General features: G+C 45.0%; 1 protein-coding gene across 1 annotated transcript in view; it reads left to right on the forward strand.

Moving 5' to 3' along the window:
- Positions 1–639: 639 nt before the first annotated feature.
- The window catches only part of COLEC12 (collectin subfamily member 12), a 94,853-nt gene continuing 78,445 nt past the window's right edge, over positions 640–17,047 (forward strand). Inside the window, exons 1-2 of the mRNA XM_057364918.1 lie at positions 640–915; positions 12,747–12,797. Of these exons, the coding sequence (XP_057220901.1) occupies positions 909–915; positions 12,747–12,797 (58 nt within the window). The 5' untranslated portion in view covers positions 640–908. The remainder of the gene's footprint in view (positions 916–12,746; positions 12,798–17,047) is intronic.

Genomic DNA, 17,047 nt, shown 5'->3' on the forward strand with positions numbered 1-17,047 from the left:
TCATCTTCAACTGCCTAAAAATTTGTAGCTTTGCAGAAAATCAAAGCACGCCTTTCATGAAAACAGGAGCCTGGAAACAATCCCCTATTCCTGGCAACATCCAGAACTAGAAAAATAAAAGATGACTGGCTTGTATATCYGTAATCCCACAAATATTTACACACACTCTCCAGTGACTGTAGTGCACGCAGCCCCATTGAATCCAACAGGAACACTCGTGGCCCTTCATCCAGCACCAGGGTGAACCTGGCACATCCTGCAGCCTCTTCCCAGCCCACRGCTATGAACCCATGGGTCCAGGATCGCTCGGACGGCGTGTCATGTGTGAGACACGGTGTAGTGGGGAGTCCGGAGAGGTCACACTCACGAGGAAACCCCCGAGTGCCTGCACAGGAGCGGGGAATTCAGGGACAGGGCCGTTTTCCTGCCGGGAACACCACGTCCCACTCGAGCCTCCCCAGTTASTGACGGGTGCCCTGTGAGTCCCGTCCCGGGCTGCTCCCCACGGACAGCCCCTGCTGCCCACGGCCCCGCCACCCGGGAACCACACGGTCCTGCGGGACGCCGCGGGACGGGGTGCGACACCCCCGGCCCCATCAGCCGGCGGGACCCCGAGCCCGCCCCCAGCGCCCAGCCCCGGCCGCGGCCCCTTCCCCGGGGCGGAGGGAGGGAGGCGGGGCCGAACCGCGGCTCCGCGGGGCCGGGCCGGGCTCCGCGGGGCTGGCGGCGAGAGCTGGGTGCCGCCGGCGGCCGAGCAGCGAGGGCGAGCGGCAGCGGCCGGGGCTGCGCAGCAGGGCCCGCGGCGGGGGCATGGCCCGGCAGTAGGCAGGAGCGCTCCGCCGCCCCCCGCTCCCGGCGGCAGCCCCGCCGCGCCCCGTCCGTCCTATGCGAGCCGCCCCGGCGCCAAGATGAAAGGTACGGACGGCAGCGGGGAGCCCGCTCCGCCAACCCGCACACGTGCGCCGCGGGCACCGGGCACCGGCGGGACAGGGCAGGGACAGGGCAGGGCAGCGTGGCATCGGCAGCGTGCGGGGACAGTGTCCGGGGACAGTGTGCTCGGACAGTGTGCGGGGACAGTGTGCGGGGACAGTGTGCTCGGACAGTGTGCGGGGACAGTGTGCGGGGACAGTGTGCGGGGACAGTGTGCTCGGACAGTGTGCGGGAACAGTGTGAGGGGACAGCGTGCGGGGACAGTGTGCGGGGACAGGGCGGGGACAGTATCCGGGAGCAGTGTGCGGGAGCAGCGTGCGGGAGCAATGTGCTGGGACAGTGTGCGGGACAGTGTGAGGGGACAGCGTGCGGGGACAGTGTGAGGGGACAGTGTGCGGGGACAGTGTGCGGGAACAGCGTGCGGGGACAGTGTGCGGGGACAGTGTGAGGGGACAGTGTGTGAGGGCACGGGGCAAGCGGCGGGCAGGGTGCGGGCATGCGGACAGCCTTCAGCAAGGGGACATTGCGGACAGGGAGGGTGCCCGCGGAATAAGCCAGACCCAGCCCGGCGCTGGCCGGACACCGTGCGGGCAGGTGGCGGGCAGGGCACGGGCAGGGCACGGCAGCCGGTGCCGGGAGAGGCAGAKYGGGGCTCTCACCGTGCCCCTGCTCYGTGCGGGCTCTGCTCCGCCGCCGCGGGTCGCCGTGTGTCGGTCAGTCCCGGTCCGGCAGCGGGCTGTCCCTGTGAGAGTGAGTGTGTCCCGGCGTGTGCGCTCTCCCCAGCGCGTTTTCTCGCGGCACCCAACTTTTATCTTCCTCCTCGCCGGTGCCCCGAGAAGACTTACATTTCTCCCTGGTTTATTTATTTACTTTTTGCCAGCGTTTTGCGATGTTCTTGGTGTTGCTTCTAAACATCTGGCAGTGATTAGGTGCCAGTAGAGGCTTAACTGGCTTGTGAAATGTATTTGGCGTATTTCTCCTCTACATCCACTGACTGGAAAATTTTTGGTCTTGACTTTGCATCTGTTCAAACTGAAACTTTGTTTCTTTTCCTTTCTCTCTCCTTTCCTTCCTTCCTTCTCTTTTTTTTTATTTTTTTTTTTTAATGGATGAAACATGCCACTTGTACCAGTTGATCCCATCCTATAAAGTTGTGACTGAGAGGTATTACATACTTGAAAATGAAATAAAGAAGCAGATTGCCACATTGCTACACTGTAACCTAGTAAAAATGTATGTGGAGGGGGGAGTGTGCGAGAAAGACTTCTGTTTATGAAAATTGATAGCCTTACAGCAAAAGGCAGAGGCTTTGCACACTGGGGAATACTTACAATGAAAACATCAAAGGACATTATGGAAAGTTTAGGACTTAGTTGGGAGTTTGTGAGAGTTGAATCCAGTTTTTCTTCAGAGGAAAAAATAAGCTTAAGGAAAAGACATACATATACGAAAGTTGCTTTTGGGCACCACTGTGCCTGTTCTTGGATTGCAGAGTTTTATTCCAGATGCTAGGAGGCCAGCAAACATCGTGATAGTKACACTGTGTTTCCAGAGTCTAGGACACCAAATGATGTGATGATTTATTCACTTGCAAGAGTAGCTGCCTGAAGGGAAAGAAAGTTTTTGGGGGCCATTTATTTTGCAAGCCCACACACACTATTTAAGTTACTTTTGACACTGTGGCATGGTGTCTCTCCAGGGCCATGCAACATATTAAAAATAATGTATTTACAATGTTCTTTTTTATAGGCTGCTCATGCCAAAAAATTTGGCAACAGCTTGTCATAATCAGCATAAATGTAAGGGCAGAAACAAATCAAACAATGGCGATCTGTGCCTGTTATCACTGAAAGCCTTACACTCCATTCTTTGGGGTTTTGGGGAGAGGTGGATGCAAAGGACCAAGGATGGGAATAACACATGATGTGACTTGGCATCTCCTTCCATTCTGCCTCCACTGCTCTTTGCAAAGCAGGGAAGTGGCATTCAAAAGGAAGATGTAATTCCTGCTCCTGGGAGCACTTGCTGGTGCCCYACACTCCATCAAGAGGGAGTGCTAGTCCTTACCATTTGGTTTCCCTAAGGGTGATCACAGCCATCTTAYTTCCTTCCCCCAGAGAGCTACAGAAATCAGTAATAAAACTTGCAAAGAAGAACACTTAAATGACTGTGCTAACAGCAAAAGAAAAGCATCAAACAAATCATTACACCAAGTGCCTTTGCCAGTGTTAGGGAAGTCAGAGAGCCAAACCAAATTTTGGCTTGGTGATTTCCTTTTCTGGGTACAGACTTGGCTTTTCATATTTTCTCCTTAAATATGATAGTAGTGATAATCGTAGAACTGTAGAACTTGGTATAGTTACACATTTTTCTCAAYAAAAACAAAAAGATCTGTTGATTGCAGCTGGCTCTGTATCTACCCTCTCTGGAGAATGGAGGAATATCTGAATAATTACATCACTAAATATCTGTAAGGAATAAATTATATTTCTCATTGCTGGTATTTGTAATGTGTTATGTTTTAAATCAGTAAAACAAATTGAAGTTTGTGTTCAATATGYTGGCAGTTTTATTTCCAGCAAACTACACTGAGCTCACAAACTTCGTGATATTTTTAGTTATAATTCATGTGATTTATATAGGGATTTGACTGCTTTAAGGTCAGATTTATCTTTATCWAATGATACTTCTAAGTTGTAGTTATTTATTAGGGTATGAAGGAGTACTCGTTGCCTGGGAAACAAATGAAAACAGCTTCCTCATAGTCAAACACCACCACATGTTCGAAAACATTGGCCTTAATTTAAGACAGGGACAAGCATCGTTAAAACTGAGAGCTTCTTCCCAAAATACATCTGCTATGTATTTTGTAGTTACTGCTTTCAGTTCTATCTGTAATCACTACTGTCATGGCAGTTCTGGTGATAAGTATTTTCCTCTGAAATATGGATACTGTTTGGATAACCTTTAATACTAATGCCCAAAATCAGGCAATGACAAAGTCACAGAGGTCGTTTTGGGACTGTTGCTCCAGGATGACAGAGAAGCTCKTAATTATGATGCTCAAAGTAGCTTAACTGCTTCTTTCCACCACTCCTCTGCCTCCTYCACCTCCTCCTCCTCCTCTTCCTCCCTATCTGCCAGCATAAGCATCTTGCTATGTACCACTTGTATTGCAATGGTGCTGGAGGAGAAATCATCTGGGATCTGTGCTTGGAATGTGCTGGAGAGCTGGAATGGGACCAGATATCCTGTTTTGTGCCGTTCCTCTCATTTGATAAAAAGAGAAGAACAGGGAGGAACAGTTTTGTCTTTGGTTGTGTTCCACTGGAACCAGTGGAGCCTGCAGTGGATCAGGGGCAGCCTGGCCTGACCGCCCGCCTTTCTTAGCATCGACCCCTGTGCTTTGTGCACAGTTCTCAGTAGATAAGAGTACACTCAGCTTTCACAGGATATGCCAGTTCAGTTTGCCCCAAGTTTGCCTTACACAGTGAATACTTTATCAGACAATTAATTATCACAGCAGCCTGTACTGCTAAAATTGTCCCTTCTGTGAGACTTGGAACCTGGACGTATTCTGCAAGCAATGCCTACATTTGCAAAAGCTGACTGTGCATGCAAGTTCAGTTGTTTGTTCTTGACTACCTTGAAAAGTCTTAAATAATCTATTTATATGATGTTTACCTTCTTGACAGGTTTTGTGTTTCTCTCTGTTTTAATGCCACTGCTAATTTTTAAGAATAAAGGAATAAAAATTATGATTTTGTAAAACTGGAGAAAAGTCTGTCTTTCTCTCTCTCTCTCTCTCTGTCCTTCGTGTGCACAAAATCAAGTGAACAGTCATCTGCAAATAGGTCTTTCCTGGTTAGAAGCTTCAAACCAAGATTTTTTTAAAAATCCAGTCCAGAGCATTTTGCAGAAGCCGGAAAGCATCTGAAAAACAAGGATTAGAAGCGGAGTGATCCAGTAACCTTTCCTTAGTCCAGTTATAGCAGAGCTTATATGAATATAGTGACATAAACGYGAAACATATGCAGGAGGTCTGAGCRGTGTGTGTTGGACATGTCACAGGACCCTGCAGCAGAAGTTCAAAGGCATGAGCAGTTATAATAAATGTGTGATAAAACACAGAACAAATCCTGAGCAACGCTACTATACAGGCAGTGTGTGTCCTGAATTGGTTGGTAGCACAGAGGATTTTAAACGTATGGATGAGAAAGATGGAAGCTTGTGTCAATGGATGTTGTTATTAACAGTATTGAGGAAAACAGAGCTATGAAATTACAAGAGAAATATGTTATTGCACAGATAGAAATATTACTATGCAACTGCAACGGATGTTGAGCAGAGTTAGCATATAAGCCATTTATGACAGGAGTGTTTTGAGTAATAACTTGTAATTGTTCGTCATTGCTTCAGTTCTACTTTCCCTGGCCACATAGGACTAAGAATAGCGTGGGTAAACCCATCCCTGTGAAGAAGGGAGTTGTTCAAAATCTCCTGTGGCTCTTTCTTCTCCTCCTTTGGATAACATAAGTTCATTTTAAACTGATTTTGCTACAGCTGAGGGCTGAACAGAGCCTTTTTTATCACAACCACTACACAGTTTACTTAGATCCACACTGAAAGACCGTTGTGCCCAGAGGTTGACACTTCTGCCTGCTAGGATAAGGAGAGAAAGGTAATCTTGCAGAGAGATAGAGCTGATCAAGCCTTGCAGAGATAAAACAGAGTAAAATAAAGAGAGCTGGGAGAAATGTCAAGGATGAAAGCAGCTCAGTACTGCAAAGGATGTGTGCCCAGTTATCTTCAGCTTCACAAAACGTTCCTTATCCTGAGGTTCTGTGTGTCAGAACAGAGAATCTCTCCTTCCAGCCCTCCCCCTTGGAGAGCAAAAGAAAGACTCTTTTTACAAGGCATGGAAAGTGAACCTGATCCTCCTCATAATGTCAGTGTGGTCTCTGCAAGTGAGGGAGCAACCTAAGATGAATTGTCTTTGGAGTTTGACCGCTTGCACCTACAACTGCAATCCCTTTTGGTGCATAAATTTGAGGTGCAGAGTGGGACATCACTGGGGAACAAAGTGAGTGAGTTATGGGAGGTAATAGAGACATGTGTTGTTAGGAATGTGTGTGCCATTTTAATACTGCTGTTAATTGCCTCCTCTGACACACAGACAGGGAGGCACGATTTTTCAGYGCACTAATGAGAACAGATCTGTTTGCTCTTAAATCATTATTCTGAAATACGATATGATTTAAACTTTTAACTTYTGAGGTTGATCCTCTGCACCATGCAGCTGCTGCTGACCCCAGTATGGTAATGATCCTGTRTGGCACTTACAGGCTAACAAATTTTGTTCAAAACCCCCTATTTACTGGCTTCATCTTGTGCYTAAAACACAAAACTAGAGTGATTGTTATTATACCTCTGAATTTCACAATCTTCTGTCTTTTTTTGTGTGTTCTTAATGCCAGTCAGTGCTTGTATTTTTTGGGCACATCAATGGGGGAGTAGATGAAGACCAAGATATTAAAATGCACCCATTTGTCATGATTCTTGGTTTTGTTTGTATTATGCATGTTAGGTTATGAGAGACACCRTCCAAGTCATAGGACAGTACCAGGGGAGGTTCTCTGAACATTTCCTCTGTCAGTCACTCAGATAAGTAGATAAATTCCCAGCTCAGCAGTCTGAAGGACAGAGTTGAGGAAAAACCTTGGTTTTGTTGCCAGAATCCAAGCTCAAACAACATCCCAAAGGATGCTTTGGGATGCAGGGAAGTGGGCTCTCTTTCAGGACTGCTTCAGCTGAACTTCTGCCTTGGCTGCCCTAAAGACCAGGTACTCTGCAAGTGCAGAATCTGTGTAAAAAAAGGAGGTTGCAGCATGGCAAGTTGGACAAAGGAAGGGGTGGATTATATGGGCACAACACACTCAGCCAACAGCAGTGACTGTTTGTGTGACATTTCAGCTTGGGATCCTCTCAATCAGGAAGTGTTTTCAGTGTGGGGTAGGATTTTATGAAGGAGGGCTTGTCAAAATGGAGGCAGAGAGAGAGACTTGACTATGAAAAGGGCCTGTAATAAGGAAAAAGTAGTGGAGAAAGGCAGAAGAGGACAAGTGAAATAAAGCATCTGTGAATAGAGAGGGGAATGAGCAGCCCATTAGCACAACCAGGAGACTGTCCAGAATAAAAGCTATGAAAACCATTGGAAACCAATTAGAMTGATGAAGTCATCAACATCTGAAGGCCACAGCTGCTTGCTGTGCTTCTGCTGGCTCCATTTCACCTCTAGGTCAGCAGTTTGAATGTAGACCCAGTTAGYAGTGAGCAGAAATGCATATAAATCTGGTGGCAGCTCAAAAAGCTTTTGAAATGTGATATAAGAAAGATATTGGTGTCAATGTTCTYGTTTGTCTGAACAGTTGTAAATGTTACAGAAACCTGACAAGTGGATGAGTTTTGCCTTTCAGTGAAAGTGCTGAGATGGAGAGAGAGGACAGAAGTAGCTTTTTTTTTGACACTGCAAGCAGTCTCTCATGAAAGAGATTCACTTGTTACAGAAGTTCTGAACAGAGTTCTTCATGCTGATTCATGGGTTAAAGAGAGGACTRTTGTGATTTTCAACTAATGGGCACRGCTTCTTTCCAAATGGTACAAGTAAAAATCTCTCCTTGATAATTTTAGAATGATTTTTCCAGAGTTGCCCTGGGGTATAGCTCTATAGTTCCTATTAAGCCAGTAGGAAAGGCAGGGCTCTAACCATTAAAGCCCTTTGAGAGAGAGGTTTATTTTAAAGGAAACTCTTACACTGGATGTCATTTTTATTACAAATTAATCTTACAGTCTGCATTCCCAGTCTGGTACTTAGGGGTAAGTTCTAATAGTTCAAGTTTTCAGGGGGGACTGAAAAGGAACTTCCAAAATCTGAGTTGAAACTTGGCATGACAATTTTCAGCTCAGATGCCTCATTCTCTCCTGGAATAGAGTTTCCCAGACTTTGAAATGCAATGTAGAATACTTGTGCATTTTCTTTATTTAGAGCTTCAAACTAAGTCTTTAAACAAGGACTTTGTATTCGTGTTTTCAGCGCACAAGTGTTCTAGAAATTATTGGATACCACGTGTCTGCAGCCACCATATGACCCAGCATCTCTAATGGTTCTGAGGGCTTGTTTGCTTCGTTAGTTAATTAGGTTTAAATGGCTGAGCAGGGTGTACTGTTAAGAGGAGACAGCTGGACACGTACATTAGTGGGTTTCTGTAACACCTTCCATATGCCAGMAATGACACCCGTGAAAGGAAGGGGCTAAAATGGAAACAACTTCCCTGAAATCACCTTGCACCAAAGGCTCCTCAGAGCTGGTGCTGTGGTTTTATGCCCTGTATTGTCTCAGGGGCAGATTTAGCATCCATTTTGGCTCCAGGCCAGCTCTTTCTTACTTGACCTCAGAGTGACTCATAAGTGATCCATGATTAATTTATTTAAGATTTAAGAACAAGAACGAGAAATTAAACAGTTCTACTCCACAGATTTGCTTTGCCTCTAGCAAATTAATCAAATGAGAGTCTAATTTGTTTTAGATTAAATTAATTCCCTCTGTTCGCTGCATTAATCCCCAGCTGAACTGCCTTTTTATAATTCCCACTCCCTTGAAGCATTGTACTSTAACTTATTTAACTCTACAACTGTATTTACGAGACGTGTTTCAGTAAAAGCTTATAACTGGAAGGCAAGTGGAGTTTGGCTTTGGTACTCAATGGAGCATGGATATTGCCAAAATATCTCAAAGCTTTTTTCTTTTTTTTTTTTTTGGACCAGAACTCTTGCTTTGCACAGACTCCCTAAAATATCTGATGTCTTGCTGCTCAGCTACAGTGAGGCAATGATTTGTAGTGGTTTGCTGTAAGTTCCCCATGACAACCTGTTATAGCATCCAGTTGTTAAATACAACTGGTTTCTCACCTATGTTTGTGTTCTCCCCAAAGTTCGCCCTTTTTGTGGCTCTTCCTGCTGCCAGAGTTCTGTAGGAGTCAGTGGAATAAGAAACCAGCTTTTCATGTTCCTTCATATTTCTTATTCTGGATTCCCTATCTTTTGGCTCACAGCTGAGAGCTCAGTCGAGCATCTTATAACAAAGTTAGATCTGGTTTTCCYAGTACTAAAGAGTTAATTCTTGTGACCAGGACATGACAACAAATTCTGCTTCATTCTGTACTTCAAGGAGGTGTTTTGCCCTTCATATTTTTCACCTGTGAAAATAAGCCTTGCCTGCATGTAAATGTGTGCGTATGGAACAGAAATAATGCATTCATTTCAGTCCTCTTTGTAACTGAGAAGGACTGGATTTAAAATAAAGAAAAATATTTCTAACTTAAGGCTTTCACAATGTCAAACAAACCTCTCCTATACCAGTTGCAATCTCACTCAAGTATGGGCACCCTTRATGAGAAAACACAGAATTTCCATTTCTGAGATCAGCCACTGCTGCTCAAAGCTCATGAATTTCTGCCACACCGATTTCCAGTGCTGCCTTTAAAAGCAAAAGTCATTAAAATGTGCTGGAGGTGTTCTTAGTATTTGCTTTCTGCTTGTATATTTTCTTAACCTCTGTAATTCATAACAGATCACATTTTCTTGGTTTTCACTAGAAAAGCTGTTACCTTTTCAATAAAAACTTAGGTTCTCCTTTTCTAATTTGAAGATACCAGGAAACTTGGAAATGTGTGCAGAACTTGTGACAAAATTTTAATATTTCCAGCACTGGAACAGGTCAAGTTTCTGCTGCCTCCAGTGAGGACAATACTCCCCAACACGCATGGGAGGAGCACACTGGGTSCAGGGCTTTGCCTTGGGACTTAAATTTATAGGCTTATTTGTCAACTAAAAATTTTGTCAATTTTAAGTATTTCAAACACAGACTTCTTCTGAGGTAGRACTTTCAACCCATYTYTTTTCCAAAGTGCTGTAATTTCKGAATGTTTAGTCTAAGCTTGCTTTRTTAATTTCTTCCATMTTTATTTTCCTTAAACTTGTTAATATTACAGTTAATAYTGTAAAATATTATATTTGCACATGATTTCAGCAAAGTTGTAGTTGTGACTGAAAGAACACTGGGCTTTGTCTGTAAAATAATTTGCATAGACTTTCCCTAAAATTACACTGACTGCCCCTTGCAAGATCAACTCATAGAGACTGAAAAACATTTTATGTGATATTTGAGTTTTTAGTGAGCAGAGAGATTGGATGCCACTTGACACAACTGTCCTTGCCCATCTCCACATCTTTGTTTCAAATGCCACAAGTGCTTTTCCAAATTAGAAGGTGAATTAATAAAGAATTCAAAGCTTAAGAAAAAAAACAAACATCGCTAGCAGGAATAACATGCAGCATTGCAGATATTGAAAAGCATATATACATTTATGTTTTTTAAATATATACATTTTTTATATTTTAAAGTATGTGTGTACAGAAATATATAAAATGTACATATATAAATATATATATATATATATATAGGTTGCAAATACTGAAAAAGCCAAAGAAACAAAAAAAAATGTGATTAAATGTGTAAAAGCCAATGCTGTTGTATAAGYTTGAAAACCAGGGAAGAGGCTGTCAGCCTGGGAGGAAGACCTTGGAAATGTGATGTGGGATGGAGCTGCAGGATTTAAAGGTGGCCTTGCTGAGTACATCAGATATGGAAAGGATAAGCCAGGTTACACTCCTGAGAAACAAAGGAGGGGATTGTGTTGCAGCCTGATAGCAGGAGAGGGCAGGAAGCTAGGGGCTCTGGAACTGTTATCTTATTTWGTGCAGCATTTTATCTTTTGTGCAAGAGAGGAAGATTTTTCCTGAGTAGCTCACTGGTACTGATGAGAAGYTGGTGGTTGACTGTTTATGGTTTATTAGTGTTTGTCATGTTTAGTCAGGGGGCCTTGTCTTCAGATAACATTCAGGACAATTGTGAGGGTTTGTTTGGTTTCGTTTTTTTAAAGGTTTTTTTTTCTGCCTTCAAAACCAGGATGTGTTTGTTTTGCCTAAGGAGCATGCACTGGCTCTTCCACTTCTTAAATGCACATCTGAATTGGGGGGTCTGGCTTAAGATATGGACAGGAGTGCTGCTGGCAGTAAGCAAAATGTCTTACCTGGTGAGGAGTATGTTTTTAGTTGTTTAATCAACAGTGCTGTCTGAGTTAAGGGTGATGTTCTGCAAAATTATTCATTTCATGGACCGCTGCTGCTTCAGGCAAAGTCTCCTTCAGACTTCTGTGCATGGCACCTTGCAGGTCAGAAGGAGAAAGCAGTCAGATTTCCTGCTGKAGACATGCACTCAAACTGTTCAGGCTTAGTTGAGCCTGGATGCAGACTGTGTCTTTACCTTTGGATTTATCCCCCCARGGCTCTGTGCTGGCCCAAGCTAGCTGTGACACCAGTGAGCCCAGCTTGGTGATGCAGAGCAACCCAAACATGTGCAGTCAGTCTGTGGGCAAAAATGTCCAGCTAAACACAGACTTTTCACTCCATCACATGTGTTTATCTGCTTTGAGCTTGCTTTTCCTCCACCAGTCATTAAAAGTTCCCTCTGGGAAATGCAGAAGCAGGAGAAAGCAGGCTGGGCTGTGCTGCCCTCCCTGCAGTCGTGCAGAGGCTGGTTGGTGACAAAGCAGAGCTTCTTCCTTTCCTGACTCAGCAGAACGTGGCATTGTCTTGGTGGAAAGAGGCTGAACACATGAACACAAACATATCCTTATTTTTTTTAAAGTCATGGGTGTATTTCTTTTGCTGATGCCAGCCTTTTCCTTTGCTGTCGGAAGGAAGTGGAATGAAATTCAGCTTGTGAATTCAGAAACTTGTGATTATTAGCACATTGCTGCTTGCTAACTGTAAAGATGAGAACAAAGGGCAAGATGAGAACAAAGGGCATGATGGAATCATGAATCGAATGTAGAATATCCTGAGTTGGAAGGGACCCTCAGGGATCATCAAGTCCAGCTCTTGTCCCTGCACAGGCCAGCCCCAGGCCTGCAAACATTGTCCTAACACTTCTTGAACCCAAGGAGGCTTGGTGCTGTGACCACTTCCCTGAGGAGCCCAATATTTTCCCACTAGCCAACCTAGCCCCCACCTTACACAACTTCCATTATCTCRGGTCCTATCACTGCTCACCAGAGAGAAGGGATCCATGTCTGCCCCTCCACTTCCCCTCACGAGGAAGGTGAAGACTGCAATGAGGTCTTCTCCCCTCAGTCTCCTCTTCTCCACCTGAACAAAGCGAGTGACCTCAGYCATTCCCTTCAAAATATTCACCATCTTGGTTTTTGTTTTTCTCATCTGTTTGAGTTTATCAGTTCTGCTTCCCATTTTTTATTGRATCTGACATTTCCAGGCCAAGCTAGTATGTATGGGAGGTGGTGGATGGATGGATGGACAGCCATCCTCTCTGACTCCTGTGGTCGGGGCAAGCCTGACCAAGTGGCACACTGGTGACARTTGTGGTTGTCATTGTGATAAGAGACATATCTGCACTGTTCTGTGCTTAGCTGGCCAAGCAGGCCTCAGGATGGCTGCCTGATAAACCTGCACAGTTTGTAATCTGGAGTTCTGCTGGGGATTCTGGTTGGGGGCAGGGCTCTGGACTGCCTTCTGCACTTGGAGACAGAGATGGGATATGAGCAACACAGGAAGAGCAGTAGCATGCCTAATAAACCAWTTAAATTTACATTAATTCATGAAGATGCACCTGTAAAAAGTGCTTCCCATCTTTTTCCTGTTGTAGTAGTAATAACCTRCTGCTGTCTTTCTTTCTCCAGACGACTTTGCAGAGGAGGAGGAGGTGCAGTCCTTCGGCTACAAGAGGTTTGGTAAGTGACTGCAGTCTTTCAGTGGCTTTTGCATTGTGCTTTGGGTAAGTCAAATACTTGCTGTGAAAAYCTTTCCTTCTGGCAGCATCCGAACACTCAGGTACAGTCCCATCATCCACGTCCAGTGCCTTCCCAGAGGAAGGTGTGATGTTTAGGCTTGGCTCATTTTCTTGGCAAACATAAGGCTTCTGAAATAGTTCTTTCATTATGAATATGAAGCCCACACCTGAAGAGAAATTAATGTGCYGGCTGTGAAAAACAGGGTCCTTGTCTCTTACATGTCCTCTGCCCTGCTGGGCATCGCTTCAGCCCACAGACCAATGTGCAGCAGGGTTTGTAGGTGTCCCCCAGAGTGGCTGCATGGCATCTCCTGGAGACYTGCAGAAACTGTACCACCAGCCGAGCTAGGACATCAGCTATGCACTCCTCTCAAAGGAAAAGGAAGAGTGTATGAATGCATTCTGATATYAAAAGTTATTAAAATGAGGCCAGTGACTTTTCTTTCCTGTTTCCACTTTCCTCTTTTTTTAATGCTTATTCACCCAACATGGCCTTCTCCTGTGAGGGGGGCAATGCCACGCACTTGTGCACAGGAGTCAGCAGCCTTCAAGGCGCTCTTTTCAAGGTTCTTGTGATCATATTCTGTCAGGAAAATATTTCAGTCTCTGCAGTCAGAAGTTTCATCCAGGGCAGGAGGATGCCTGTCCCTGTGGCAAGGGGAAGGTGACATGGTGGCCTCTAGGCTCCCACAGTGCCAGCTCTGTCTTGGAGCAGCCAAAGGGGCTCATCATCAAAGCTGCTGCTGCCTTTTCACCCATAAAGCATCAGAATAATAGTTCACCTCATTTTTGTCTCTCCTGGAAAAGTGGCTGCAACAAGAGTCACTTTCAGTGACCCTAGCTGGCCAGTGGATAGGAAAGGCAGGCTGAAAATAAAAATGAAAAATAACTCAACAATTCTCCATYCCAAAAGGAGCAGGAGGAGGCAGCRTAAGGAGATGTGGAGTTTGGGAGGTGGGGATCACATTCGCATGACCTTTTCTACCCCCTGAACTACTCCACTGCTCCCTGCTGTTGAGCTTTATTTTGGATAGATCAGCCAACCACAGARCCAGCATCTGTGGCTTGGAAAGTCTTCCATAAGGCTACACACAGGGTTTTTCCTACTCTTTTTTTGTTATTGTTGTTGTTCTGAATTAAGCCCTGGAATAGCCAAAAGGCAAAACAAATCTTGAGAAATAGCCAGAAATGCTAACTGTTAATTTCTGTCACATCCAGAGGAGTARAAAATATTGTGTTTCCAATCTGCACTAAAAAKAGTTTCCCTCTGTGTTGTCCTCTAYCTGTCTATCCYTGGTCAGCATGCTCTTGCAGWGAACTGCAGAAGATTTTAGTGAGGAGTGGGTACTCCATTATCCTTCTGATAGGAAGTGTGCTATTGTGACATGATGGGATTTTTGCATTCTCAGTTGCTGTCATTTCTCTCTTCCTCATGGGTATTGTGATGCTACCGAGGTGAGTTATTTCTCCCCTTAGAAAGGCAAAACCATTTCCAGAAATGCTTTGTGCTGTTGTGCTTGGTGGGGCAGTGTGGAGGGAAGAGAGGAGCAGCCTGGCTCTGGTAGGAGGAGATTCACCACAAGAGAGGGAGTCAGGGGAGTTCCACCCTTAGGAACCAACCATAAGTGCCTTATGCCTCAGGAGCACAACGTTGTTGTGGTCAGGGAGGTATCCCAAATATCTGCAGTACAGAAGAAGATCCTTGGCTAGAGGAGGAGTGGGATCTTGAAGCCATAGCCATTGGCAGTGGTGAGAGCTGTGTAATTCAGTAGTGTTCCAATCCAAGGAGTCTTCTTTGTCCATACTATTTTGGAGCCCAAACTTCCTCCCATACCCTCCTCTTCTTTCCCRGCATCGTGGGACAGCTCAGGGGGGAGCTAGGCCAGCCTGTTTTCCATATATCCCTGCTGCAATATGCATGCTGTTTGGAGGTACCCGTGCTTTTGTGTCCCCTAAAAGGTGTATTTCCCCTTCTTCTGGAAACGTGACTTGGTGTGTTCTCAGCTCTGCATTTCCAGGCAGCCTCTGGAGGGAGAGGGAGCCTCGTGCCTTCAGCAGTGTTGGCTGCTTGCTCACCTGGCACTGGGCTCCTGCAGACAGAAAGGTGACCTGCACGTCTTATAAAGGCTCCAAATTCAATGCACAGCTGGGTCAGCATTTCCAGGGAAGCACCAGAGGCTGCTCTTGGGGCCAAAATGCAGCTRAAGAGATCAAGCTCCTGCCTGACCAGCAGGAAATGTTGCACCTGCTGTCTCAATTGGTGTTCCCTCTTGGCCCTGTGTCCTTGCTGGTAAAAGAAGGCAACAAGGGGGAATCCCAAGGCAAGAGCCAAGTTTTATTACACAAACCTTGATAAAACGTCATTTTGAAAGAAGTTCTGTTTGTCTGCTGGTTGGCACTGTAGAAATGCCAATGCTGTTYCTGTACAGCCTGCTGGTGTGGACAGGGATAAAAACAAGCAGTGGGGTGGGTTTTTTCAGGAGTCATAGTGCAAGAGCAGTTGTGTGAATATTTTGTGACTGGAGAAGTCCCTGTACACTCCATGGACACGAGACGTGGTAGGGTGACCATGAGTCAAGTACCTTTGACTCCCTCTTTGGGAACTGGGTGGTCTGGTTTGGAGCAAAACGTGTTCTGAGGGGCAGAAGGCTGAAGTATGAGTGGTTTGTARCAAACATGACTCGCAGTCAGTCACTGCTGGCAGCTGGGAACACGTGTTGGTCAGCACTTGGCAGGCAAAACCTTGACCAAGCCGCTTTCCTAGAGTTCAGCTGAGGAGTTTATTATTAGCTGCCTTGCTGCTGGAGCCTGTTTGGTTCAAGGAAGGAAMAGATCAGCAGAAGGAGGGAAGRAGAGAAGGAGAGAGGCATTCTCCAACAATTCTCATTTTGGGGAAGAAGWCTTTGAAAAGAGTACTGAATATGTACTGTCTTGCACCACTTCCTCTTCTTCTGAATCATTCTGTCCTTCCTTCTCAAGTGAGTTATTTTCTGAGAATTTATCAAGCTACCATATTTTTCAGTCAGTAGAACATGAATTGGTCAAATTAAGCCAAACATACTAAGCATAACACACTAACATATTAAAGAATAATGAATACAGATGCAGGCAACTCCTAGGAAAGTACGCCTCAGATTTTTTCTCCTTTGAGCTTGGAACAGATTTGCTGCAGGGGGGTCRGTGAGAATGAGGAAAACAGTCTTCCCAGCTCACTGATGCTGTTTACTTCTTTTCAATGGATGCTGCAGATGTGCAGGGAAGCTGCCAGAAGTTGCTCAGCTGCAATGGCTCCAGATTGCTGCACTGAAAAAGTGAGGAAGCGAGTTTTCTTATCCCAGTTACTTCATCTTCGACGCAATTTCTCAGGCTGTTTTAAAGTTATCTGCCTCACTGGTTTTCCTCTACCAAATTTCCACTAATGTTACTTTTTCATCAATCAGTGTCACTGGTTTGCAGCATCCCAGGCTCAATTCACTTCAGGAAAGAATGAATGAAGAAAGGGTAAAATTTCCTTTTGATACACTTTCAAGATGCTAAATCTCAAGCATTAGAACTCAGACTAGTTTCTAGATGGTAGATAGAAGGATGAGATCTCTTTCTGGCAGGTTTTGACTGCTTCCTCTGAAATTCGGGCTCCAGGCATCTTCACAGGCAAGGGGATTTAAGGAATCTAATGGACTCCAAGGTAGAAGATCTGATCTTCCTAACTCATGGCATTCTGAGGTAATAAATATAGAATTCATTTTGTTTCTTGATGTTAATATTTAAGAACTTAAGATCTGCACTTTAATAAAGAGTCATGTAGAAATGTCACATGAAATGATATTACCAATTGCATAATTGGAAGCTACAGTACAATATGGAATAGCTGAAAGCAGAGGACATGGTCTTTGAACTGTTGCACACTTCTAGTATTTTAGAAAACAGACTTCAAAGAAATGAGCTGAAAGCCCTGCTGATGGAGAGAAGCTTCCCAAGGAATCTGAAGATAGGACCAGKACACTGTGATAAGCTGAAGACTAAACAGCTTGTGTGAGATAATTACCCTCTGCCCTTGGCAAACACAGCCACAAGTGGGGACTGTAATCCTGTTCTCCCTAGAGACACCCATCTTGGTCACCTCCATGCTCCAGATCAGGGTCAGGATACTCCTCACCTTCACCTCCCCTGTTCCCTGCTGAGCTGTTGGTA

Source organism: Malurus melanocephalus, unplaced genomic scaffold, assembly GCF_030028575.1.
Source record: "Malurus melanocephalus ecotype Western Australia unplaced genomic scaffold, MMel_1.1 scaffold_44, whole genome shotgun sequence".
NCBI lineage: Eukaryota > Metazoa > Chordata > Aves > Passeriformes > Maluridae > Malurus > Malurus melanocephalus.